This window comes from Tiliqua scincoides, chromosome 2 (assembly GCF_035046505.1).
Source record: "Tiliqua scincoides isolate rTilSci1 chromosome 2, rTilSci1.hap2, whole genome shotgun sequence".
Taxonomy (NCBI): Eukaryota; Metazoa; Chordata; class Lepidosauria; order Squamata; family Scincidae; genus Tiliqua; species Tiliqua scincoides.
The window spans coordinates 25,134,207-25,159,225 of record NC_089822.1 but is presented as its reverse complement, the minus strand read 5'-3'; the positions used below and the strand labels follow the sequence as shown (position 1 = coordinate 25,159,225).

Below are 25,019 nucleotides of genomic sequence, written 5' to 3'. Positions count from 1 at the left end.
ATCCTCTATATTTAAAATATTTTAGAGGATATTTTAGAGGACTTAATGTGTTTTCTATTCCATATTACTGCATCTAGCTGCTGATGCTGCATAGGCAGGTAGATAGGGGCTCTGCATCAGGAAGCCCGGTAGACCTGGGCTCCAAGGACTTTTCTGGCTGTCATCACCCTCCCTCTGTCCTGTTTTACCCCCTCCCCGTCTCTGTTCTGCCAATCAGTGTCACCATCCTCCCCCTACTCTGTTTTAGCCCTTCCCCTTGAGAGGGGGCCCAAAAGAAACTTTGTACACCCTGATACAATTCCTCTCAGAGGAGGCCACATTGCTGGGCTATCCTCATCATGTGACTCCTTCCAACTCCATGACTTCAGGAAGGAAGAAATCAGAGCAGCCTGCCCTGTAGATCAAATCCAAGCCTTTCTTTCTGTGTTACATATTACAGTACAATACTATACAGGTCTTCTCCAACTGGGATGTGTGGTGGGTGGGGAGACAGATGAGGCAGAGCCTCCCCACCAGAGTCCTTTGAAAAGCGCTAGGGATGTGCAATGGGTGGGGAGGCAGAGGACACAGAGCCTCCCCACTGGAGTCCTCTGAAAAACGTCAGAGATATGGGGTGGATGAAGAGGTGGGTGAGGCAGCGCCTCCCCACTGAAGTCCTTTGAAAAGTGCCAGGGAAGTGCAATGGGTGGGGAGGCAGGTGACACAGAGCCTCCCCACTGGAATCCTCTGAAAAACGTCAGAGACGTGGGGTGGGTGGAGAGGTGGGTGAGGCAGCGCCTCCTCACTGAAGTCCTTTGAAAAGTGCCAGGGAAGTGCAGTGGGTGGGGAGGCAGGGCCTCCCCACCAGAGTCCTTTGAAAAGCACCACCACTGTGTGAGGTGTGCAAGCACACTCAACCCATGCAGGTTGTGTGTGCTTGCACACCTCACATAGCGGCGGCGCTTTTCAGAGGACTCTGGTGGGGAGGCTCTGCCTCCCCAACCACCGCATGCCCCGTCTCTGAAGCCACTGACTTCAATGGGACTTGCTCCCTGGAATGGGATTGCAGCCTTGAACTGCACGCAGGCGCCTGTGCTTGTGGCCATATCCTGCAAGGCGCTCAATTTCCGATGTGCTGGACCAACTAAGCAATCCTATTAAGCTGACTTGCTCGGAGAAGCCCGCCTTTGCCTCTGGTTCCCCGTGCGCCACTGACCAGACTCCGCCACTGAGCGGGGCTCCCGCTGGTTTTGAAGATGCGCCCTCCAAGCCTCCATCCTACGGCGAAAGGAAGCCCTCCCGCGTCACAAAACGCTCGCTGGTAGGTGAACACCCCAAAGACAACCTCAAGCCCAAGACTTCAGGGCCCGCCTCGGAGTCTTTGTTTGACGGGAGACGCCCACCTCCTTTCCAAGAAGCTCCCCGCCAACCACCGCTGCGCGTGGCGACCGCCCAGAATAATAACCCCACAGAGCAGCAGGGAGGTGAAGAAGTGAGCCTGACTGACGTCTCTCGCTAGACTCGCCTCCAGTGGCTGTTTCCGAGTTCTCCCTCAGCGCCCAGCCTTTTCTTCCGGAATGGAGTGAACCCCAGTGGTGGCGCTGCTGTGAGGACGGCAGCAGCGGCTCTTCGCCACCCCTGCCCACTGTGTGGTGTGTGTGTCATCCCGGTGTGTGATGAAGGGGTGGAGAACCAGAAGGAGGACTGCAGCTGCTACAACTGTCAGGTCCAGCTGACGTTGGTCCAGTAACTGTCAAGTCTAACTGTCAGCTGGCCCAGTAACAGTCAGGTCCAAGCAGGACTAGCTCTAAAGCCCAGGTCAACCAGGCGGGTAGACATGGACTCCGGGTTGAACTTGAGAGCCTCCACAGCCACGTTGTGCTAGGTGGGTAGACCTAGGCTCCCACCTAGAGTTGGAGCCCAGATCTACTGGCTGGGTAGACCTACTGGCAGCTCCCGCCTGGCCTTAGAGCCCAGGTCTACCAGCTGGGTAGACCTGGGCTCCCATTCCAGCCAATCCTGCCTGTGCCTGACCAGTAGGCATTCCCCAGGCGCCCAATTTTACTCCCCAGCCCAGTGGGTGCCCTTCCCTGCTGGCAGACAGTTTTGGGGGGCACCCATGGCCCCCCTTGGATCCACCCCTTGGTCAAGTGGCAGTTGGTCCAGTAACTGTCAGGTCCAAGTGGCAGTTGATCCAGTAACTGTCAGGTCCAAGTGGCAGTTAGTCCAGTAATGGTCAAATTCAACTGACAGTTGGTCCAGCAACTGTCAGGTCCAAGTGGCAGTTGGTCCAGTAACTGTCAGGTCCAACTGTCAGTTACTGGACAGCCTTAAGGTTCAGAGGAGAGGTGGGGGGAGAGAAGCTGAGATTGAGGGGTTGGGCTGAAGGGCTTGTTCCAGCTGCTAACTTCTATGACGTCATTCATTCATTCGATTTCTATGTTGCTTTTCTAAAAACCCAAAGTGGTGTACAACAAAAAACATATAAAGATAAAACATTAAAATCAATTAAAATAAAACCATAATAACCATTAAAACAATTTAAAAGATAACAATAAAAGAGCAGAGCAAAACGTCAACTCATAAAAGGGGTCCCTAAGGAGGGCCTCCCTTTCTTAAGGCCAGGCAAAACAGATGGGTCTTCAAACCCAACCAGAAACCATATACTTAAGAGGCTGCCCTCAGACCTGAAATCAGTATATGGTTTCTGGTTGGGAACTGGGCAGCTGTTTCCAGTTTCCATTAGGCTTTAATGTTTTAAGGTGTATTTAGAGTCTCCATCCTTCAACCCTGGTTTCATAAGAGTGTCTTTTAATTCTCAATAAATCTTTTCTTTCTGTTCAGCTGTTGTCTCTCCCTGTTGGTGGCTTAGCCCTCAGGGGTGACAGAGTCCTGGGGCAAAGATTCTGCCAGCCATAGTGACAGGCACAAAAGTTCCAGCCCTAAGGGAAGCCCGGTGTACACTTTCCTAGGAGAAAGTTCTATTGAACACAGTTGGACTTACTTCTGAGGAGACATGCTGAGGATTGTGCTGTAATTCCAGTCTTATTTCATGTGAAAGAAAATGTGATTTTATTTTATTGCAAGACACACACACAACAAAAAGTCTACATGGAAGTGAGTGCAGGATTTGACCAGGGAAGGAGACCACTGAAGGCAACTGATCCTACTCTGTAGTCTAGCCAGGTGATGGGGTGGGGAGAGGAGTTTCTTTGGTGGAGACAGGCACAGGGTGGGCTCTGAGGCTGCAGTCCCGTCCACGCTGCCCTGGGAGGAAGCCCCACTGACTATCGGGGGACTGGCTTCTGAGGAGACAGGCACAGGCTGGGGCTCAGGCTTTCCAGGGACCGCCCCTCGAGGCCAACAAGCAGGACACTCCGAGCTCTTGCTCCAGCCTGCAGCCTGGCACTCGCATTGACCCCCCCGAGCCCTTCTAGGCGGTGGGGTCCTCTCTATGGTCGCCCCGGCGGAATACAAGCGGGAGGCGGGCTGCTTTCAGTCGCTTCTTCCTACTTCCGGCTGGCCGGCGGGTGAGTCTTGGAGGCAGGGCAGGGGCTTCTGTGGGCTGGGAGGGACGCGGCGGCGGTGCCGCTCCTAGACCCCGGGCGTGGTGACAGGAGCCCTCGGCTAGGGGTACTCGGCGCTCGCAGACCTCCAGCTCGCTCCTTCCTGCCTTTCCTTAACGCTTCGGCCATCACTCCTTACCCAGCCCCCCCCTCCCCGCCGGAGAGTGGTTCTCTTCTAAGAATTGGGACCCCCTTCGCCCACATCCGGGCTTTTTCAGGCCCAGGGGGCCCAAGTCTTCTGTGCCTCCCAGTTTGGCTCTTCCCCTGACGGTCTGTGACCTCAGCAGCAGGCAGAAGTTCCACAGGCCAGAGTGGCGCAGTCATTCAGAGCAGCTGCACCTGTTCGACTCCTGCCTCTGTGACCTAAGACACAAGAGCCTGGGGTGGGGAATGGCCCCAAACGTACCCTAGAGCAGTGGTTCCCAGCTGGGGGTATGCATACCCCCCCAGGGGTACTTGTCAGGACCTTTAGGGGTACTCATAGGAAGAGCCCTGCTGGATCAGGCCACAGGCCCATCTGGTCCGGCTTCCTGTATCACAGGGGCTCACCAAGTGTTTCAGGGAGCACACAAGACAAGAGACACAACCTTCATCTTGGTGCGGTGGTGTAGCTGGAGGGGGGGTGGAGCACACAGCCTGGCGGGGAGGCTCAGTGGGGTGGGCAAATGGCCCCTCCCTTCAGAGTCATTCCTGGCAGGGGATGACTGAAAGGAGGGGCCACTTGCCTGCCCCGCTGAGCCTCCCTGCCAGGCAGGGCACTCTGCCCCCCCTCCAGCTATGCCAGTCTCTTGGTGCCTTCCCCTGCATCTAACAATCAGAGGCAGCCTGCCTCTCAAACCAAGAGCCTGCACATACCTGCTGTGACTTATAACCTATAAAAAAAGCATTGAGTAATGGGGGGGGGGAGGTGGGTCTGTATCAGAAAGCCTTGCAGGGCTGGCAAGGCAAGGAAGGTGGCTAGCAGGCTGTAAAAGCCCCACCACCTGCTAGTTTCTGGTCATCAATACATGTGTTACCTGATATGGATCAGTAATTGAAAACATAAATTTCAATAACAGCAACTATATTTATTACACACATTTTGCTACTAGGAAGAGTTCAGTGTATGGAAATGGGCTGCCAAGGGGTACGCAAGTGAAAAAAAACCACATTGGAAACCACTGCTGTAGAGACATACTTCTATAGGGACCCACTAAAATGTTGCCTTGTTGCTCTTTCATGGTGCTTTTCTTGTTTGGAACTGAATCGACAGCCATGGCTGGCTACCTGCACCTCTTTCTGGGTTTAAGAAAAACAACAGTCCTGAAATTAGGAACGCTTTCAGTTGGCAGTCCTCGGAACAAACCAGTGCTAATGTCATCGGACTCTTTCACAGTAGCACACCAGTCTTGATGTTGCTTTCTTGGGCTGTCACTCCAATTTTACCCCTTTGCTATGCACTTAAAGGGCAGAGGAAATTCATTGAATTGGAGCATTGGTCCATCTGGCTCAGTATTGACCGCAGTCACTGGCAGCGTCTCACCAGGCCTTAGAAACATAAAACATTGGATTTGAAAGGGATTTAAATTTAAGTCTCCAAGGAAGGAAAGCCCTCTGTTGCACAAGGACTTTGTCCCTATGCAATAAATCAGGAAACTTCCTCTTGTCTGGTGTAAATCTGTTTCCCTGTAGTTTAAACTCATTGGTTCTAGCACTGCCCTCATGAGCTACAGTGTAAATCTGTTATGTGATAGCCCTTCAATAGTTGAAAATTGCTATCATGTCTCTCCATGTTTAGCCTGGAGAAGACTATCAAGCTCGTCCTCATAAGACTTGGTTTCCAGATCCCTCACCCATCTTAACTGTCCTCTGAACCTGCTCCAGCTAATCAATGGCCACCTTAAAATCTGATGCCCAAATCTGGGTGCAATATTCTGAGTGAGGTTTGACTAGTACAGACAAAAGGATTACTACTTCTGACTCTTAGTACTGGCCTAGTATTGCGTTATTTTTTTTGGTAACCAAATCACACTGTGCTCATGTTCAGCTTATGGTCCACTAAGACACCCCAAAATGTTCTACACATGCTGCTGCCAAGCTGGTTTCCCCCATCCTGTACTTGTACCCCTGATTTATTTATTTTTTGACCCTACCTGCAGGACTTGACATTTGTTCTTGTTGAACTTTATCATGTTGGTATGGGTACAATAATCAAACCTGTCAAGGTCATTTTGAATTCTACTTCTGGTTTGTGGGGTATTTCCTGTTTGCCCTCCCCCCCCTCCAGTTTTTGTGTCATCTGCAGATTTTCTAAGCACTTCTTCTACCCCTCATCCAGGTCACTTATGAAAATGCTGAATGACACAGGCCCAAGACAGTCCTGTGGCACCTGACTTGGTAACTCCAGATTGATGTGGAGCCATTTATTAGCACTCATTGGGAATGGCTGTACATCCAGCTTTGAACTCACCTATCAGTAGCACCATCTAGCCCTCATTTTATCATTTATCCTCATTTTATCTTGGGTCAACTGCTTTGCTGAAATATAGGTACACTATATCCACAGCATGTCCATGATCTATTAGACTAGTCACTTCATGAAAAAAAGCATTTCTGAACCCTAACAAAATGTGCCAGGGATTGAAGCTGGAACCTTTTGCATGCAAAGCAGGTGAACCAACACTGAATTATAGCTCCTCCTTCTAACTTACCTTAATGGTGAGTCTACTCACCATTGTTAAAGGTGAGTAGGTGTTAAAGGACAATTTAGCCATGTGATCTAGCACAGCATTTCTCAAAGCATGCTTCTGGGAGCCCTGGGGCTCCCTGAGACCCTTCAGGGGCTCCAAGAGCACACCATATGTGGTTGCTCTGAGCATGTGCTGGCAGGGCTCCCTGGGACTCTGTTTAGGAGTGTAAAGGAGACCGATCTAAAGCATACAATGTTTCATGGTCCCCCTAGAAATAGTTTTGGTTCAAACAACATTTAATCAAATTCAGCTGCATTTCTGAGCCTACCTGGAGACAGCTGGGATGGATCTGGTATCCTGGTGATTGTCTCTGACCTCTGAACAGAAAGTGGTGGGTAGCAAGTCCATTTTAACAAGGGTCATCAGCTCCTCTATTTAGAGCAGAACATGATTTAATCATGAGAATGTGGAAAGACACATGACTGGCCACAAAAGAGGGTTCCTGGAGTATGTTTGTCTGCCACAGTGATAATGGGATTTGTTGAGAAACTGATGGTTTAATGTGGTTCAGGATTCCATGAAAATGCGCCAGAGACAGTTACTTACTTACATGGAGTCCTTATTTGATGTGTGAACACATAAATTGGTTACTTGTAACTTTACTGTAGTAAGTGGAGATGGAATGGAGAATTTTAAAAGCCCCTGTGCATACAGTCTTAAGAGAAGTAATGGGTTGTACCAGCATTTTAGTCCTGATATCTTGTTCTGTTATAGTGTGTACTTAAAGCATTGCAGATTCCTGTTCAGACTTCTCCCCAGAAAAACTGTAACAATGGTTGTCAGTTCTTCTGCACGCTCATTACTTATCTGTTTTTGTCTGCAGCCCTTCCTGTTTCAGAATGCTAAAGGAGAGGCAGCCACAATGCTCGCAGGAAATTGTCTAGCTTCCTGTTAGTGTTCTGGCTGTCTCCCTCCTGTAGCATTCTGGCTGACTGCTTCTCATGTTCCTCCTCTAGCGTTCTGTAACAGGAAGGGCTGCAAACGAAGAGTACTGCAAAGGAAGAGGCACAAGAAACAATGCACCACAGTAAGTGTAGGGTTTGTTTTCATCCATGGTTTCAGTATCCCTCACAGATATGGGGGGAAGCTTGTATTTTAATTTTAAGCATTGCTTCTTGCACTAGCCTCAGTGACTGTAGTTTGTCCTTTCTGAGCAGAGAGGATGAGCTAGTAGGGTGTGATTATGTTAGATAAGACTGGGTTAAAATCTTTACTCGGCTATGACTGGGTGATCTTGGGCCAGTTCCTATCAGTAAGCCTCAGAGGTGTTGTGAAAATTTTAAAAAAATGGTGCGTGGGGGGAATAATATGCTGTCCTCCTTGAATGGAAGGGTGGGCTATAAATAAATCTTTACTTCAAAAATGATGAACTACATTTTAAGAGCTTCATATAAAACTGCTACTTGTTACACTTATTCTATGGGGAAATATCTATGGTATGACTTATGATACCCATGTGCTGTCCCTACTCCATACCCTTCCAGTAATTCCCTGATAGGGCATGAGGAAAGTTCATGTCACACTTAGATATCTCCACATCAGGAAAGGCAAGTATATGAAGTGTTATTTTAAATAACACTTCATATACTTGCATAAACTTTTAAAAGTCTGAACACATACCTGTGCCATTTGATGCCACAGTTGCAATTATTTTAAATTATTCTATGATCCCAATAATTCAATTTTTATGTTTTTCAAGGTTATTTCCTTGAATCCCCATGACAGCAGTGTCCAGTTCTGTTGTGCATAGCTGAAACTGGAGGTCCTGGGTAAGTGCTGAATCATCCACAGTACAGTATTATCTTTATATTACAAGCTGATGAGAATTGTGAAAAATAGTTGGTGTAGAAGATCTTTGGTATCTTAGTGGAAGAACATATAGCAGATCGGGGTCTTTGAAACTAATTGGGGTCATAGCGCCCCATAGTCATCACCTTCCTGGTTGAGCTAGGTGCTGCCATCTTGGATCTTACAAAATCTCACAAGATCTAAGATGGCAGTGCCCAAATCTTGTGAGATTTGAGCACCACCATTTTGGATCCTGTGAGATTTTGTATGATCCAAGATGGCAGTGCCTATATTTTTAGCTGTATTTTGTTTTTTGTATATTATGTATTGTTGTTAGCTACCTTGGGTGCCCTTTGCTGTGAAAGGCAGATTACAAATCTAATCAGTCTATCAATCAATAAATAAAAGGGCATTTTAATTCTTCCTAATCCAGAACTGTGTGAGAAAAGTGAAAATAGAACCAAATATGATCTGCTTGTGCAATCCCTTGCAGAGGTAGAAGCATGGATTGCTACAGAGTCGTTCAGTTGTAGTAATGCATAAACACTTTTGCAGGCCAATGGCTAGTGAAAGGAAAACGGTTCTTTGGATTCAACTCAGAATGTATGCTAGTCAAAGACCCAGACTGAGCTATAGATATGACATTGGTGACTTTGTGAAGGGAGATGGAACATTCATTCTTGTGAAAAGAGTGATCCAGCCATTTTAGTGGTACTCAGCATCACTGTGTGGATGAGAATGAACTTGAGAAGTGCAATAGGAAATGTCATTGGTAAGTTAGTAACCTAGCATTGATTAGCCCGAATACACTGCACTGTCAATTAACCCAAGATAAAGAATGCTATAACAAAACAGCACTAAAGGAATCTGCATTATCAATGGTTTTCCTCTACCAAAAGTATGTAACCTGCTTTGAACTCTTGTTCTCCACTCTTATTAAAAGAACTGCTGGTTGGAATAGTTTTATGAATTGTATGACTGCCTTACAGTCCCTTTCTTTTTAAGGTTTTTCCCACTTAGATGGCAGAAAAGATGTTTGACTATATCAAATCCTGGGCTGAGTATGTTGTGGAATGGGCTGCAAAGGATCCATATGGATTTCTTACAACAGTGATCCTGGCTCTTACGCCCCTATTCTTAGCAAGTGCAGTACTGTCGTGGAAGCTGGCAAAAATGATTGAAGCCAAGGAGCGAGAGCAAAAAAAGAAACAAAAGCGTCAGGAAAACATTGCTAAAGCAAAACGAACAAAGAAGGACTAAAATGCTGCCCCGCTGAACAGAACCTACTACTTTTCTAAATAAAGCACTGTTCCTACATTTGTACCTTTTTGTGTTGTAACTTTAACAAGTGATGAATGTGCATCAATCTGAGAATTCCTGAAATAACTTGCTTTTTAATTTGTGTTTAAATCTATCATTTAACTTTAATAGCTTTTTAATAAATTTGGGACTCATTTTCTAATTGGGGGGTATTTCTAAGCTCCACTAAGTACATGAATAAAGTACCTCTATATAATACAATTTTTGTTTAAAGACTGAAGGTACCTATGATTTATATAGCATGGAAACAAAATGTCTTTTTTTTACATTTTGAACTTGAACACTTTTATTTCTAAGGCAACCTATTCCTGTATTCCAGAAAATCCTACATTGAAATGAAAAGAAAATCAGTATTTTCATCTTGCATTAATCAATTTGTTTACTGCTTTGATTACAGAATTCATTGTACTAGTTCAACTCTTCCTCTGTTGTAGCAGATAGCTGTGCTATTTATTTTGAACAAATACTAACAGGCCATGACTCCAGGATACCTTGGAAAAGGAAGAGTGAAAAAGATTAGTAGAATGGCTAAGCTTAATATTGCATGTGTGTTTACAGGACTAATAAATTAAATGATGGTTTTTATGTGAGGCGTTACTGTATGCAGTAAGTTAACATAGAGGGTCATTTAGGTATGTTGTTTGCTTATGTAAAATGCTTATACACACATGCACTGATAGTGTGAAGAACATATAGTATTAGGGAAGAGTAAAGTCTTATTGGGAGCCTCCAGTGGCATCTACTTGGCCCCGTGAGCCTCAGAAAGCCTGCAGAAGCAAAGTGGAGAAGTAGAAGTTGTGGGTACAAAACTAGAACTTGCTTCCTTAAGGCATTCTGTGGCCCACAGAGGCTCATGGATTAGTTCGTGCATCTAGCTGAAACTGGATGTGGCCTCTGAAGGCTCCCAGTAAGACTTTGCATAGTGCTGAGCATCAGGTTGTAACTGATCAGTGGGGGAAATGCTGCACTAGTCCATTCCCCCATGCCAGGGCTGTACCACTTGTTTTTGCTGGGTCCCCAGGCTCTGAGGAGGGACACTGCAGAAAAAGGCACCAGTTTTTAAGCCAATACCTGTTCCTCCTGGGTTCTCTTACTACCTATGGCACAATGCAGGAATTAATAAAAGCAACTAATCATACTGAAGCTTTAATAAGGAAAATGTCCAGTGCGTGTGCCTATATAAATGATCTGAAAACAGGCAGACTGCACACATCTGGGTTCTGGCTTATCAGGATATAGACAGGCAAAAATTAGTAGTTAAGTATGACTGACAAGACACAACACTATTAGAGAATCAAAAATTTTATGGATCATCATGGGTCGTTTTGTCTAACTTTTTGATACAGACAATTTTACAGTTTCATTCTGTATTGCTCATGGCTGAAGTTTACTTAAGCAAATTTCTTTAACCAGGATTGGCCCTAGTTTGTCAGAATGGATTCTCAGAGCAAACTTTACAAGAATTAGCATGTTACAGATTCCTTAAATGAAACAACTATTTGTGGGCACACAGCATGAGTGGAGAAGAACATCTTTCCTAACACTAGTAAATCTGGAAGTACTCATTTCATTGCACATTATATCAATTTACAAATAATGCAATCTGAAGCAATCATTCCAACAGTAAAGTTTTAGAAGATTGAAGAAAACATTGTGCATAGCTTGTACACAGCAGAAGTTCAATCAACTTTTTAAATGGATTTCTTAAAATATCTTAGTCTAGCTTCTGTTTACCCCAAACCAAATTCACTATAAATACACAAGTGTAGTAAATGAACTGCCTTGAAAAAAGGCAGACCTTTCAGATGTGTATCTTTGTTGTATGCATAACACCAAATTTAGAAGATGCAAATAACTTCCTTTATTGCTTGCTAAACATATTCATCTGACCCCAAATGTTGCAACTGGCCATTCATTTCTTATGGTCATGGGTTTGAGGAGGCATCCAGGAACCAGGCTGAAAAGTATTTGACGTGCTAACTGGGTCTTCTGAAGGTTCATCCTTTCCATAGTGATGGGCAGCTGCATGGCCTTTAATCTGAGTTTGAACTGGTTCTGCCACAAGCCCCTCCTCGTAGTGCTTGGCCTGTAAAAGTCTGTCCTCATAAAACTCTTTAATCTTCTGTTTCATTTCTTCTTTATAATTCTCATTCTTAAGAATTTCCTGTGAAAATACAACAGTGCATCAAATGAGCAAAAGAAAGAGGTGACTATCTAATGAAAGAAACTTCAATCTCTAAGCAGGATTCAAGTAAAAATTTAGGTTTCTTATGCAAAGGCCAAAAAAAAAAAAATCCAACTAGAAGAGTCTGTTTAATAGACCTGATCTACCTAAAAATAGTATATTAGTTATAAAATCAAGCCTTTGGAAGATGATTTACATACTTGCTAACATGCTTTTCCAATACGATAAAACACATTAGAGAATTTATTTTAAAAAACAATGTAAATTAATGGGGCAGCTAATAATGCTAAACATGTTTCAAGCACACAGTTTGTAAGCAGTTTTATACAGTTAAAGCAATGTGTTTTTGATGGGAATGGAAATTTGAGGCAGGTGATAAGGGTCTGGGCTGCAAAAAAAATTTTGCTGACTAATTTACATTCAAGTCACTTGTGCTGCTGACTCAGGCACTGACTTGAGTCGGAGGCCACTGCATGCACTCGGTCCCCACACATACAGACTCCAGTCTGTCTGGGTGTGCTTGCTTACTTTTTTTGGTGTATGAAAGACCTTGTGGGGCCGTCGTTCAGGCGAGCAGCAGGGAAGTTCCAACCAGGAAGCAGGGAAAAGTTAATGTTTTGCTTTGGCATTGGGCTGGAGACTGGAGCAGGCTCTCTTGCCCAACTCTGAAGGATCTGATGGTCACTGGACAAAGGATGTGCAGTCTGATTTGTTTCTTTGAATGATACAGGGCAGAAGGAGGAGCCCGAGGGGATTCTTGCCTTAGAATTGGCTGGAGAAGCTCAGGGAAAGGGAGTACGCATGCAAGCTGGGGGGGGGGGGAGCCAGTTCATAGTGATCACGTTTTCCAGCTGCATGGCTCCTGTGGACTCCATTGTTACTTGGGAGGAGAAACCCTCATGACCTGCATAAATGGGACTACTTCTGAGTAGATCTGCAAAGGATTGGATCATACTGCTAAAGCTCACAGCTGCTGCACATGACCCTCCTCCTTCTTGCAGCTTCTGTACCCATTCTCGTGCAATCTGTCCCCACCCCCTCCTGCCTTGCTTATAGATGGGATGGGGACAGCAGGGGAGTGGCTAACCCGCTGTAAAATGTATACCAAATGTATACAGCCCATAGGTGTATACATTTGATCTCTGTTGCATATATGCAACACTGAGCGGAAATGGCTTAAAGAGAACACTGTCTCTCACACACACACGGAGCCCTGCAGCAGCTCTGTTTTGCCATGGAACCACTGCTGGATTTTTAAGGACTCATGACTCAAGTCTTTCTGAATCACCAAAACGCTCTCAGCAACTTGGAAAGTCCCCCCATTAGGACTCGTTTTTTAGTCAAGTTGTGGGGTGGACAAGTTGTGAACTTGAGTCAAGCCACATTGAACTTGCCCATCCGTGGTTTTAGAGAAAACTTTCTCCTGTATATTGTTGTGAACTGTTTCACTTCATCGAAGCATATTCTTATGGTGTATTTAAATACCATAATAAAAGCCATAATAATAAGGGCATAGGAAATAACTGGGGAACTTTTAATATGGCTGGGTTTCATTTGTCTACAGTCTAGGAGAAATATAACAATCTTTTAACAGATACTAGAAGTTTCACAACTACATTTTCCATGCAGGGCCAAATACCTAGAATGGGAACAACAGAATCTGGATCTTTCAATAGAGCGTACAGCTGCAAAAGCTTGGCATAAAGACGTGATAATGGTCCCACTGGAAGAGGGAGGAATTAATTGCTCATGATCTGGTTAACTGGCTACAGCAGTGCCCCTCAGCATCATGCTGAGATGAAGTCAGTCCATGATATGAGAAGATCTAAACCACTAACGATGACAGTTCTGAATGATCTAGAAATAAGTGTTTATATTTGTCGGGAGAGGGAGAAAAGAATATGGATATCCTACTGGAAGCAACACGGCTCCCTGTGAAATGGGATTTGGATCTATACCATCAGAGCCAGTCAAATGACATTTTACTGTAACCATTTAGGGATCTATAGGTTAACAGAAAAACATACTGTGCTCGCATTTGTTTTCCTCATATATAATGATGGACTATAAATGTAACATTCTTGTATTTTGACTATCTTGGGGTGGAATCAGAAGGAATTACACTAATGAAACAAGAAATTTGCATTTACTTGATAGTGCTTAAGCTTTCAAGTGCTCACCCATTTCATTTACTTTCTTTCAGCAACCTATCTAACTAGATCAGTTCTACTGTTCCCCATATGGGCAGATGGGTTGGGGAAGAGCAGGCTGAAGCAAATATATAAAATATCACATATACTATTGTCTGGACAGGCAACACTTAGGTTTTAATATGAGAGCTGCCCATGGAAATCAGTGGAGAAATCCAGGATTTTAATGAAGCTGTGATTGAACAGAGGCATATTCTTCACTTCACCCTTAGCATCCCAAATAAAAGGTGGCAGCAAATAGGTGGTCTGGATCTTACATTTGCGTGACAATTTTTTCTGCATCTTTGAACATTTTAAAAATAGCCTTGTTAATGCAAATACAGTCCATTATCATATATTGCATGGGCTAGTTCCAAGGCTGGAAGAGACTAGCATACAACATTCCACAATGTGGTCTACAGTTAAGATTGCAGATTTGCAAGTGGGTCTAAACCTGATTTGGATTCCCAGTCAAAAATCATGCATATAAAATACATCTCAGGTTGAAGCAAAGGTCAATCTGCTTAAGTTGCCCTCCTGAAAACTCACCCAAACTCTTAATCTAGTACTCAGTTGGAATTTTTCTTAACTCCCAAATTTTAGTGTCAATTTCATAATTATAGGTGTCTACTTGGCATTGAACTAAAAAGTGAAAGAAGCTTCAATTCGCCCACCACCTCCATCTCCCCATAGCTGAGAGAATGACCTCCTCTCTGATCTCATCTCCTCTGTCCACCCTCAACCTAGGGGCGATTCCCTTTGCAACAACAAATACAAAGATACCAACCACAAACCTTCCATGGTCTCTTCATTGACTCAAATCCAGCAGTCCCCACCAGCCTTGAATTCTCTCCCTTGGTTTGTGTTTCCCACCAGTCCACCACTCCTTATGCATTCTTAGGATCCTTAGAGGTGAAGCCCAGAGAAAAAAAGCTCCACAAGTCCACCCCCAACATCTACCCACATAAGGACTGCAATCTTCTCAGCCTCAGGCTCCTTCTCAGCTTCCTGAATCTCCCCAGTCCCTAAGTCATGGGGTAAGGTTCTCATCTGTATTCCATGACTATAAGTTTGAACGGTAGTGATGCACAACAGGAGCACCCCATCAGAGGACCCACCTTATGGTTCACCCCAACACAGGAGATTTGCTTCTACTGTCAGTAGTATAGCACTGTTTACAAGACCTGAGACACAAAAAAGCAAGAATTCCTGTTTTTGCTGCTACCTTTTGTTGATGGATAGAATATATTGGTGCTCAATCACAAAAATTGTGAATGTCACCATTGATCACCATTATCAGTTTTCAACCATACTGGAAGGGAGAAAAGAAACTCAGGTTCCATAGCTATGAAGACACTGATGGCTTGTGAAGGTCATATAGTGAATTCATGTAGTGAGATGTAGAAAGTTCATGTCGTGAGATCAGGTAGTGAGGAAAGCTGAGTGTTCCCTACTTCCAACCTCACATTCTCTACTGCCACTAGGTTCAGAGGCAGAAAAGCAAAGCTCACAATGCTGAAACCTTTTAAACTCTAAAATCTCCCTTGACATCAAATTATTATATATGTATCCTGGCTTTCTTCCCTCATCAAGGGAAGTCAAGGCAGCACATGCAGGATTCTCCAGTAGTGTTCCCTCCAGGCACTGACCAGGTCCCATAGTAGCAGCATCAGATACTTTGAGACTATATACTTCTAATCTATGCACTAATATAAAATGATAAATAAAAAATTGACAAACAACAACATGTAATGTTTTACAAAAAAAAGTTTTAAATATTAAGACTTCCCATCATTCCATTCATAATTTCTGAGAAGGAAGAAAACAAAGTTTATTGAATAGCATCAAACAGTACAGCAAGAAAAAAGCACACTGACTATGGCTAATCAAGCAGCGATTTGTCAAACGTAAGCTCAAAGGGAAACCAAATTCCATATCAAAATGAAATTGAGATTGCAGAGTAATGAATCTCCATTATCACAATGTAATAAACCTACTGTGTCTCTAATGCTAGTTGAAAACAATTCAATTGACTTCAATTAACTCTCTAATTTTTCTGGCACACAAAGGTCAAGCCCATAAGGAATCCAGATATATGCAACAGAAGCCCCTCCTCTCTCTCTCTTGAATTCTAGGGGGAAGTGAAGGCGAAGATGACATTGACTAGGCAGTTGGGGAAGAAAAAACACATGCCCACAATGAGAAGTTTCTGGATGAAGTTTGACTGCATTTTATCTGCACGGGTATAGAGTCCTCTCCCTTCTGGGTTGCTTTCTTTTACAGAAAAATACGTGTACACAAAATTTTTCGAAAACACTGACAACCAATGATTTTAACAGTTAGGAATAGTTTCTTGTTTTTTGTCCTGGTTTCTCAGATTAAAATCTACCAGTGATTCTTAGGCCTGCACCAGATATGCACTGATTCTGTGGCAAAATGCAGCTATAAGTAACATCTGTGGACCATCCCATGTGGGATTTGCAACCACACATTCACTGAAATCCAGGGATTTTGTTACAGCAAAAGCAAGTGTCATCCCTTCTCCTGCACTGCCAATCATCCTCCTTCAGCAGACTTCCTGTGTCTACAGGTATCCCAGTAGCATTTGTCTACTGAAAGGTATGGGAACTTCAACCCCGAGGGCAAAAAACTTCCTACTGCAGGCAGATCATGTGATTCACTGCTCCAACTTTCACAGGGCAGTTCTCTCCCCCCCCCCCCAAATTGTTCAGTTAAGTGCTTTAACCAAGAAAGATTTCCCCACAGCTGGAACTCCTTTCATAAAGTTTGGCTTCCCTCCCTGCTAATTGGGGGAAGGGGGTCACCTATGAATTGATTGGCAGTGGGTGCCAATTGACTAAGTTGGTAGCCATCTAAGCGTAGAGCAATGCAATAAATTGGTTCAGTTCATTGTCTCTGAATGGCAGGCAGCCAAGCGCACCTATGTTTTGATTACACACTTTAAGTTCTGGGAATCGAAGGAAGACCATGGCAGTTTTCAATGGGGAGCAAGGTGAGGAACACAGACTAAAACTACAAAGATAGCTGACATTCATCAATTTCTGCTGTTTCCTGCCAATGAAGGCACCATACTACAGTAAGTGATATATCAGGCTTATTTATTATTATTATTATTATTATTATACTTATTATATTACTTATTATTATTATTATTATTATTATATAATATAATATATTATATATATTATATATATTTTCAACATGATCACAAATAAGAAACATACACCTTGTGAAAACTGAATGGCATTCTGCTTGGGATTTGAACTGTCTAAGCCCCAGCTCATACCTTTGTGATGTAGGAAGTATTTCTGTGTAGTTGGGACTCAATGCTACAGCACTTAATATACATTAGTGCCAGTAAGGGGGAGCTATGAATTAGACTGCCATCTTTTATCAACAGAAGGATAGTGTGGGTTTAGGGCTTGACTGGACATGGAGGACAGCAGGTAAGGTCTTTGTTGTATGAAATATTATGATCAGCAACTTCACCTTTCACACTTATGTACAAAAAGTCCCACTGAACGAACATTTACCTTTAACCAAATGCACAATCTGATACAAATAATACCTGAAATTCATTTTTAACACTTATCCTACATGCTCTTTAATACAAATTGAAAAGAGCATTTTCAGTTCTTTCAGAGGTTGCCTGATCTATCTCACACACATAGTTTGCAATGCAGCTGCTTTTTTAAAAACTAGATTGCAAAGCCAAGACTAGACCTCCCTAGCTAATAAGGAGCTAGAAGAGATTAACATCCTTTTTCTGAATTACAAAAGCTTTGGAAGAAGATGTACAAGGTACTTTAATTTTAGCATCTAGTTTATGTTAGGAGTGCACTTGAGCCATGACTGTTTAAGAATGCATGAGCACGTCTTTGTAGGGACAATTTTCTTTAATATTTGGTGAACTACGAAGGGCAAACTGGAGGTATTTTAAAACATTAATGGAGTTTAGCATTCATTTCTCAGTGTCAGTGCTGTTAACACAGGCAGGATAATTAAAAATCAAGTAATGTGATAAAAGCAAAAACTGATGGGCATGCTTTAATTGACCTGCCTGGTCATGCTTGCTGGCCAACACAAGAAAGATATTCAACATAGAATAATAAGATGCAAAGGTCATTTAGGTTGTGGCTTTGGGAGAGAAGCGGCCTGGCCCCCATCAAAGTCTGAACCTTCCAAGTCTAGACTGTTTCTGCAAGCTCAGCAGATAAACAAGAGTTCAGCCATGCCAAGTTATGGAAGACATAACAAGAGACCAATGAAGAACAGTTCAAAGCACAAACAAAAGAGCAGTACAAGTCAGAAAAGACAGAGTTGGGTTTGTTAAAAGGAATATTTCAGCCAACTGCAGTCAGTCAAGTGGTGCTTTTGAAAAGAGGCACCTTAAAAGTTGCTGTTGGCAACAAAAAACATTTGTCTTAATACTGAAGGCTGTTTCAATAAGGTGTTGATTAAACACCTTATTTATCTATTAAAATCTGCTTTATTGAAGCAGACTTCAATAAATTATAATACCTAAAAAGTGTGGACTGTGTACGATTAATTGGACATCCTTTTCTGAGATCTGAGCAGCCCATATAATTAGGGTTGATTCTCTGCAAACAACCTAAGTACCTCCAAAGTGAATCAGCACCACCAAAAGTGAATCAGCACCTGAAATAAATCCCAAGTCCATTACACCTGCATTTATGACTTAAACTGAATTCTAATCAGTAAGGGAAAAAAGCATTTAATTACACTATTAGTATGTAGTTTTAAAGAAAGGAAAATTTAATTTTCTTACACTTGGGACACTAAGTGTCTAGATAACCATTTTAGGGCATAATCCAAACCTGCGCTGGAGTAGGCAAGCCAGGAGGCTTGCGCTGCATCCAACACAGGTGCGTTGGCTGCAGCGGCTCAGCCAGAGGCAGGGGGAAGCTCTTCCCCTTACTACTGGGTAAAGGTTGCTCGCCCCAATGGGTCTCCTCAGACCTGCGACACCATCCGGCATAACAGCCGGGTCCCAGCCCCACCCCCGGCTCCCCACGCGCCCGCCCCCGGGGCCCTCCCTCTGCCCAGAAATGTCTCCCTCCCACCTCCTCCACGCCCCCCACACCTACCATTGCTGCTTGTGTCAGTGTGGGTGCACTGACAAGCAGCGGCAAGGAAGCCGCCACACAGACTTCTGCCGGCCTCCGTGTGTTAGCGCATCTACATGCACCAACGCGGCTTCCTCCCACGGAGACGCAAACATTTTTTACTGCACATTTGCGACCCTCCCAGGGGACTTATGCCAACCTATGCACCAGTTAGGATTGCGCCCTTAAAGTGCCAAATACACATACTTTTTCAACCCCCTCCCAATGCAGGCTGTCCACAACTATAACAACCCAATAGATGGCTACCCTGCTTAAAGACCTCCAATAATAGAAAGTCTACTATGTTGCAAGGCAGACAGTTCCACTGCTGGACAGTTCATACTTGCAGGAAGTTCTTCCTAACACCACAATCAAAATCTCCTTTCTTGTAATTTAAACCCATTTGTCCTAGTCCTACCCTTCAGAATGACAAAGAACCAATCCACTCCATCTTCTATATGACAGCCCTTCAGATATTATTGATAGTATTTATGTACTGCTTTTCAATAAAAAGTAGTTCACAAAGTGGTTTACATAGCAAAATAGTTTTTATTTTAATATTTTATTCTGATGTTTTTATTTTGAAGTATTTATGTTTTGCTGTACACCACTCAGGGTTTGTAGAAAAGTGGTATAAAAATCCTTTAATAAACAAATAGGTTACCTGTCCCCAAAGGGCTCACAGTCTAAAGAGATGCAGAACAGACAACAGAAACAGCCACAGGAAAAGACACCATGCTGGGGTGAAAATAGGACAGTTCCTCTCCCCCTATAAAATACGAGAGGCCATAACTTGCCTTTTAGCCCAGTTAGCATACAGTTATCATGTCACCTTTGAACTGTCTCTTCTTCAAATTAAACATGCCCAACTCCTTCAAAGTGCTTAGTATCCTCAAATGCTTGGCATCCAGCCCCTTCAGCATCCTAGCCACCCTCCTTTAGACCTGCTCCCATTTGTAACTACTGCTCCTTAAACTATGACACTCAGAACTGGACACAATATTCTAGATGGGATCTAACTAAAGCAGAATACTGCAGTACTCTCACCTTTGCTAGCACATCACACCACTGGCTGAAGTTTAGTTTATAAACTGCTAAACGCCTAGATATCATACACATACTACTACCCAGGCATGTTTCCCCAATCTTAAATATGTGCTTCTGATTTTTTCTACCAAATGCAGAACTTTACATTTATCTCTTTTGAAGCCCATCCTCCCAGTTTGGTGTCATCTGAGAAACTGATGAGCATCCCAATCATTTATAATAACAACAACTAGGTATTTATATACCGCCTTTCTGGTCATCGGATTACTCCTCTGACTTTATTCAAGGCGGTTTACATAGGCAGGCATTTCTAAATGCCTCAAGGGGATTTTTACAATCATAGAAGTATTAGTATAAATCATAGTATATTTATACATATACTGAACAACACAGAGTCCTGGGGAATCCCACTCACCACATCTCTTCAGGTCGGTGAGGAACTGTTGACAAGTATTATCCGAGAACAGTTTGTCAGACTGATATGGAACCACCCAACTACAGTAGCATCATCTACTCCACATCCCGCCAGCTTGTCCACCAGGATGACATGGGAAACTATGTCAGAAGCCTTATCATAATCCAAATATATTACATTCATCATATTCCCCCCCCCCCCAATCTACCAAGCTACTCACTCTATCCTAGGAAAATATTAGATTTGTCTGACTAGTTGAAAAAACCTAGCAATCACCATTATCCTTTTTTCAGGCCTGGTTAGTACTTTGATGGGAGACTGCCTAGGAATACTGGGTGCTGTAGGCTTCTACCATAGTCTTTCAAGGCTGAAGGTTGCCAACCAACCAATGTTCACAACCGGACTGCTTAATAATTTGCTCCAGAACCTTCCCAAGTATGCCTGACGGCAGGAGGAATGCATCTTCTCAAATGGTATCTGTCACTTGTAGTTTAAACAGGGTGCAATCCTGACTCATCTTTGGGCTGGCAAATCCCTTGCGCAAATCCCTTGCGCCAGTGCAGGAAGGTTACAAATGTGCAGACTCCTTGAGAGTTGGCTGGCTTGGGGCATGGAGGCATGCTGGTCCGCAGAGGCTGAACTGATCCTCTGTGCCAACAGAGGGAGCAAGCTTGCGTCGGCTGACGTGAGGCTCCTTGGAAGGCAGGGACGAGATAGGGAGGAGGTGGGAGGGAGGCATTCTGGGACAGGGGGAGGGCGAGTGCAGGGTGATCCTGGGGCCGGGCAGGAAGCAGGAAGCAGGAGGTGCGGCTTCACCTGAGGAGGTGGCACAAGTCCAAGGGGAACAATTGAGGCTGCACTGGCTTACCCGGGGGTAAGGCAAAGAGTTTCCCCTTACCTTCGGTTGAGCCACTTTGCAGCTCTATCTTGCGCTGGATACAGCACAAGACTTTTGGCTTGCCTGTTCCAGCACAAGATAGGATTGCACTGAAAATCTTATCAAGCTGATTAACTGGGGACAACTTTCTAATCAATCAAGAGGTTTTACATGAATAAGGCCACAATCCTAATCCACTTTCCAGCACTGACATAAGGGCAATGCAACTCCAAGGTAAGGGGACAAACATTCCCTTACCTTGAGGAGGCCTCTGTGCCTGCCCCCCAACTGCAGGATGTAGCATATGCCCCACTGGCACAGCTATGCCATGCTGGAAAGTTGGTTAGGATTGCGCCCTATTTTACCTAATTATTCAATCAAAATGGTGCAGCCCAACCCTAAACTTGACTGAATTTAAAAACAAGTCTATGTTCAAATATGCACACAGTGCCATAGAACTTTTTATTTTTTCTGAAACTGCACCTCATTTTGGTAACAAGAACAAGAATTTTGTGAAAGCAAAACCTCATGGTTGAAGTTCGTTTTCATCATGCCATTTCTGGAATAAATAATACCCTTATGATCAAATAAGAAAGGCGGATATGCACTGCAATAACTAAGCATAATATAATTTTCAGTGTAATTATTCTCTTCTGAGGGGGGATAATAATTGAAACTTTATGCTTATTACTACTACTAACTGAAGTACTTTTTCCTCCTGTGACAAGGAGACTGTCAAAACAGATAATTATGGAAATGCTAGAAACAGTTTGAAAGGAGACAGGAACTGTCACAAAAAGTTTCTTCTTCTTAACATTTCACCTTGTATCCAACTGTGCAATTCAGAAGCCATTTAGTTTTTATTACTGCATAGTAAACACATAGAGCCTTAGAAATGAAAGGCAGTCATTTCCTGAATTTTCTATTCCAAGCCACTTTCAAGCTTTTCACACTAGCTAAAGGAACACACAAATGTATTCAATTTCATGTTAAAATGCAAGGTAGAAGATTTTGGCAAACGCTCTCTAGCCTTAAAGGAGCAGAATATTTTTCTGGAAGTGGCTTAGGGAGTTTATTTCATTAGATAAGATCTTGAAGCTGTTTTCATAGTTTGTGTTCTCACTGCTCAAAGGAACAAACAATAGTGTTCAAGTTCAGGAAAGGTTGTCTCATGAAAGATATGAGTGTCTTATACAAGGCAACAAATTCATATCTGTGGACATGGAACCTAAACATGTGTTCTAAAGGGGGAAAACTTACATGAAAAATAAAACATGAAATTATGTCTCTCTTGCTTGGGAGTTAGTTCTATGAGTATCATAACAATGGCTTTTGAGTCCTTGTCTCAAAACAATCTCTAACTACAGCCCATCTATAGAAATCACTTGAATATTACAGAATATTGAGGGGCAAAAACATTAAAAATTAAGAAAGTGTGGTAGAACAAAGTAAGTAAGGAGAAGGCTGCTGTTGGAAAAATAAATACTACAGACAGAAAAGACTTGAACAAACTGTTTTTTAAACCCACTTCCCATCTATTCACAGTATCCTTCTGAGACCCTTCCCTTGCACATAATCACTGGAGGACTAACCATTTTCCATCAACTTCCCCATTCAGGTCCCTTGCAACTGGTTCTCTATGCTGCTCAAGGTGAGTAACGCTGGCCAAATAAGCTCAAAGGCATAGGTGGAGGATACAAGGAAAAGATAAGGAAGTACAGGTTGAGCCTCATTATTCGAGTGGGTTCTGTTCCAAGCACTCATGTGGATGGCAAAAAACACACTATAGCACAGTGGTTTTCAAACTCTCATGGAGAGTTTGAACCACTGTAAGTGCTTGCAGGGGCGGGGGGGAGGCAGCGGCGCGATCCCCAGGATTGCGTTGCTCAGGGGTCTGCAGGGGCTTGGGAGCTTTAGCGAAGCGCAATTGCTCCGCTTTCACTTTCACTGCTGCAGGGAGCCCTGTCAAAGGTCACACTGGGCTCCCCGCACCCCAGGGAGGCTGCAGGAGGCTTGGGTAAGTGCTCCCAAGCCCCTGCAGCCCCCTGAGCGGCGCAATCCTGGGGATCGCGCTGCTGCCCCCTCCCTGCCTCCAGGCTGCTCCCACCCCTTAAGGGGGCAGAAGCCAGGGCCCACAGGCTGGAGCGTTGCAATGCCCCAGTTTGAAAAGCCCTGCTATAGCAAATCAATTTAGAAAATGAAGTTTCTTTGCTCCAGTGATTTAAAAACAGCCTTGCTGACCTTTGTGATGTAAGATAAGAGTCATTAAGAAGACAATCCATCAATCAGTCATCCTCCAAGGGCTTACAAAGGCACTTCACTCAGCCCCTCCCTTCACCAATGCAAAGCTATCACCTTTCTTTCACTGCTCAGGTGGAACGGAGGGGTCACCTGGAGAGAGAAGGATTGATGGATTGTCAGCCAGCTGCCCTCTCTCTCTCTCATTAAGGAGGCTATTGTTAAAGGACAGTTCCGTTTTTTAAACTGATTTTAAAAAGATGCATTTTCCCTTTCCCTTTAAAAAGATGCACATTCCCATGGAATGTGCTCCATGGATCAGCACATTCCTTCTCATTTGCAGTGGCCATTCCTGTTGAGTCAAATCCATGTATAAAAAATCCATGTATAAATAGGCTGGACCTGTAATATGCAAGAATTGCCCCCTAGCGTATCCCCAACTCCTACTAACAGTGCTACATTGTTATAGTTTTGGAATGAAACAGTGGCACTCCAATGAGCCCACAGTACAAAAGGTCCAGTGAAGTATCAGGGGAAAAAAGGTTGCAATATCTTTTCCTGGATCCCCCCAAAAGGGGGGAGGTAGGTCTTCACTCCCTGTAAGAAAGATGTGAGAGAAAAATAGAGGTTTGCTATACAACAGCTTCAACAAGAAATATGGTCAAACACATCACCTAATTCAATAGCTGTCAAATAGCATTTTCCAAATCAACACTGTTGTCATAGACCAAATCAATCAGTCTTGGGAGTGACTACAGATAAAATACGTATTATGCTCTCAGAATAAGTTGGAGGAGGAAAACTGCCACACCTACCTAATCTACCTACCACTCTCTGATGTGCAGGGAGGAAAAAAAAATAGGTCAGGTATTTAGCACAGACTTCCCCTTTAAAATACGATACAAGTGTTAGTTAATGCTTAAGCAGCATGCACCAAGTACAGCATTATACATGCCCATCCACCTTACCGCACACGCCACTAATAGCACTATCCCCAGCATGATGGGGGGGGGGGAGGCCCTACCTTGCCTACCTTTCCCAGCTGATGAAAGTTAATATACCCTTCTGTCACTCATCTGTTTGCTTCAGGTGAGCAGAACATTTGTTCCTTCTATTTCTAAATTTTATATTACAGGTCAAACATAGCCAGATTTACATATCCAGGTTGCCTATATAACAGCAGGTTTTGTTCTCCACCCCCCCCCCCAGCCATACCAAGTCTACCTTCTTTTCTTTATGTATCTGTGAACGCACACTCTGTATTTCAGTTTTATTCCATTTGGAACAATGTACAAAAAGTATGTCAAGGCTGTGAAAAGCACATTCCATTAACACTATGGAATATTTACACAATTTGTTTTGATGTCCTATCAAATATGTTGGCAATTGGTTGGGAGGACTGTAACTTAATGACAACCTACCAAGGACAGATTTACAGCTTTAATTTCCAACATATTTGTCACAACAATTTCAAGAATGCCTGATCTCTATTTAAGATCATTTAATAATTATGAATTCAACATTTCTCTTCTGAGTTAT

At 43.6% G+C, this 25,019-nt stretch overlaps 2 protein-coding genes across 5 annotated transcripts in view; one reads left to right on the top strand and one right to left on the bottom strand.

The window, feature by feature from the left end:
- Positions 1 to 3,478: 3,478 nt before the first annotated feature.
- SMIM15 (small integral membrane protein 15) lies at positions 3,479 to 9,583 on the top strand. 4 transcript variants are annotated; one of them, XM_066617355.1, is made up of 4 exons: positions 3,491 to 3,509; positions 7,231 to 7,301; positions 7,974 to 8,043; positions 9,068 to 9,583. In XM_066617355.1, the coding sequence occupies exon 4, from the start codon at positions 9,083 to 9,085 to the stop codon at positions 9,320 to 9,322; it is 240 nt and encodes a 79-aa protein (XP_066473452.1). In that variant the 5' UTR covers positions 3,491 to 3,509; positions 7,231 to 7,301; positions 7,974 to 8,043; positions 9,068 to 9,082; the 3' UTR covers positions 9,323 to 9,583. The 4 variants fall into 4 exon arrangements, with proteins under 4 accessions (XP_066473453.1, XP_066473452.1, XP_066473454.1 ...); XM_066617357.1 differs by lacking the exon at positions 3,491 to 3,509 and adding an exon at positions 3,538 to 3,612 and having other exon boundaries at positions 9,052 to 9,583; XM_066617354.1 differs by lacking the exon at positions 3,491 to 3,509 and adding an exon at positions 3,541 to 3,612.
- Positions 9,584 to 10,668: 1,085 nt separating this feature from the next.
- The window catches only part of NDUFAF2 (NADH:ubiquinone oxidoreductase complex assembly factor 2), a 64,340-nt gene continuing 49,989 nt past the window's right edge, over positions 10,669 to 25,019 (bottom strand). The window contains exon 4 of the mRNA XM_066617353.1: positions 10,669 to 11,546. Coding sequence (XP_066473450.1) covers positions 11,295 to 11,546 — 252 coding nt within the window. The 3' untranslated portion in view covers positions 10,669 to 11,294. The remainder of the gene's footprint in view (positions 11,547 to 25,019) is intronic.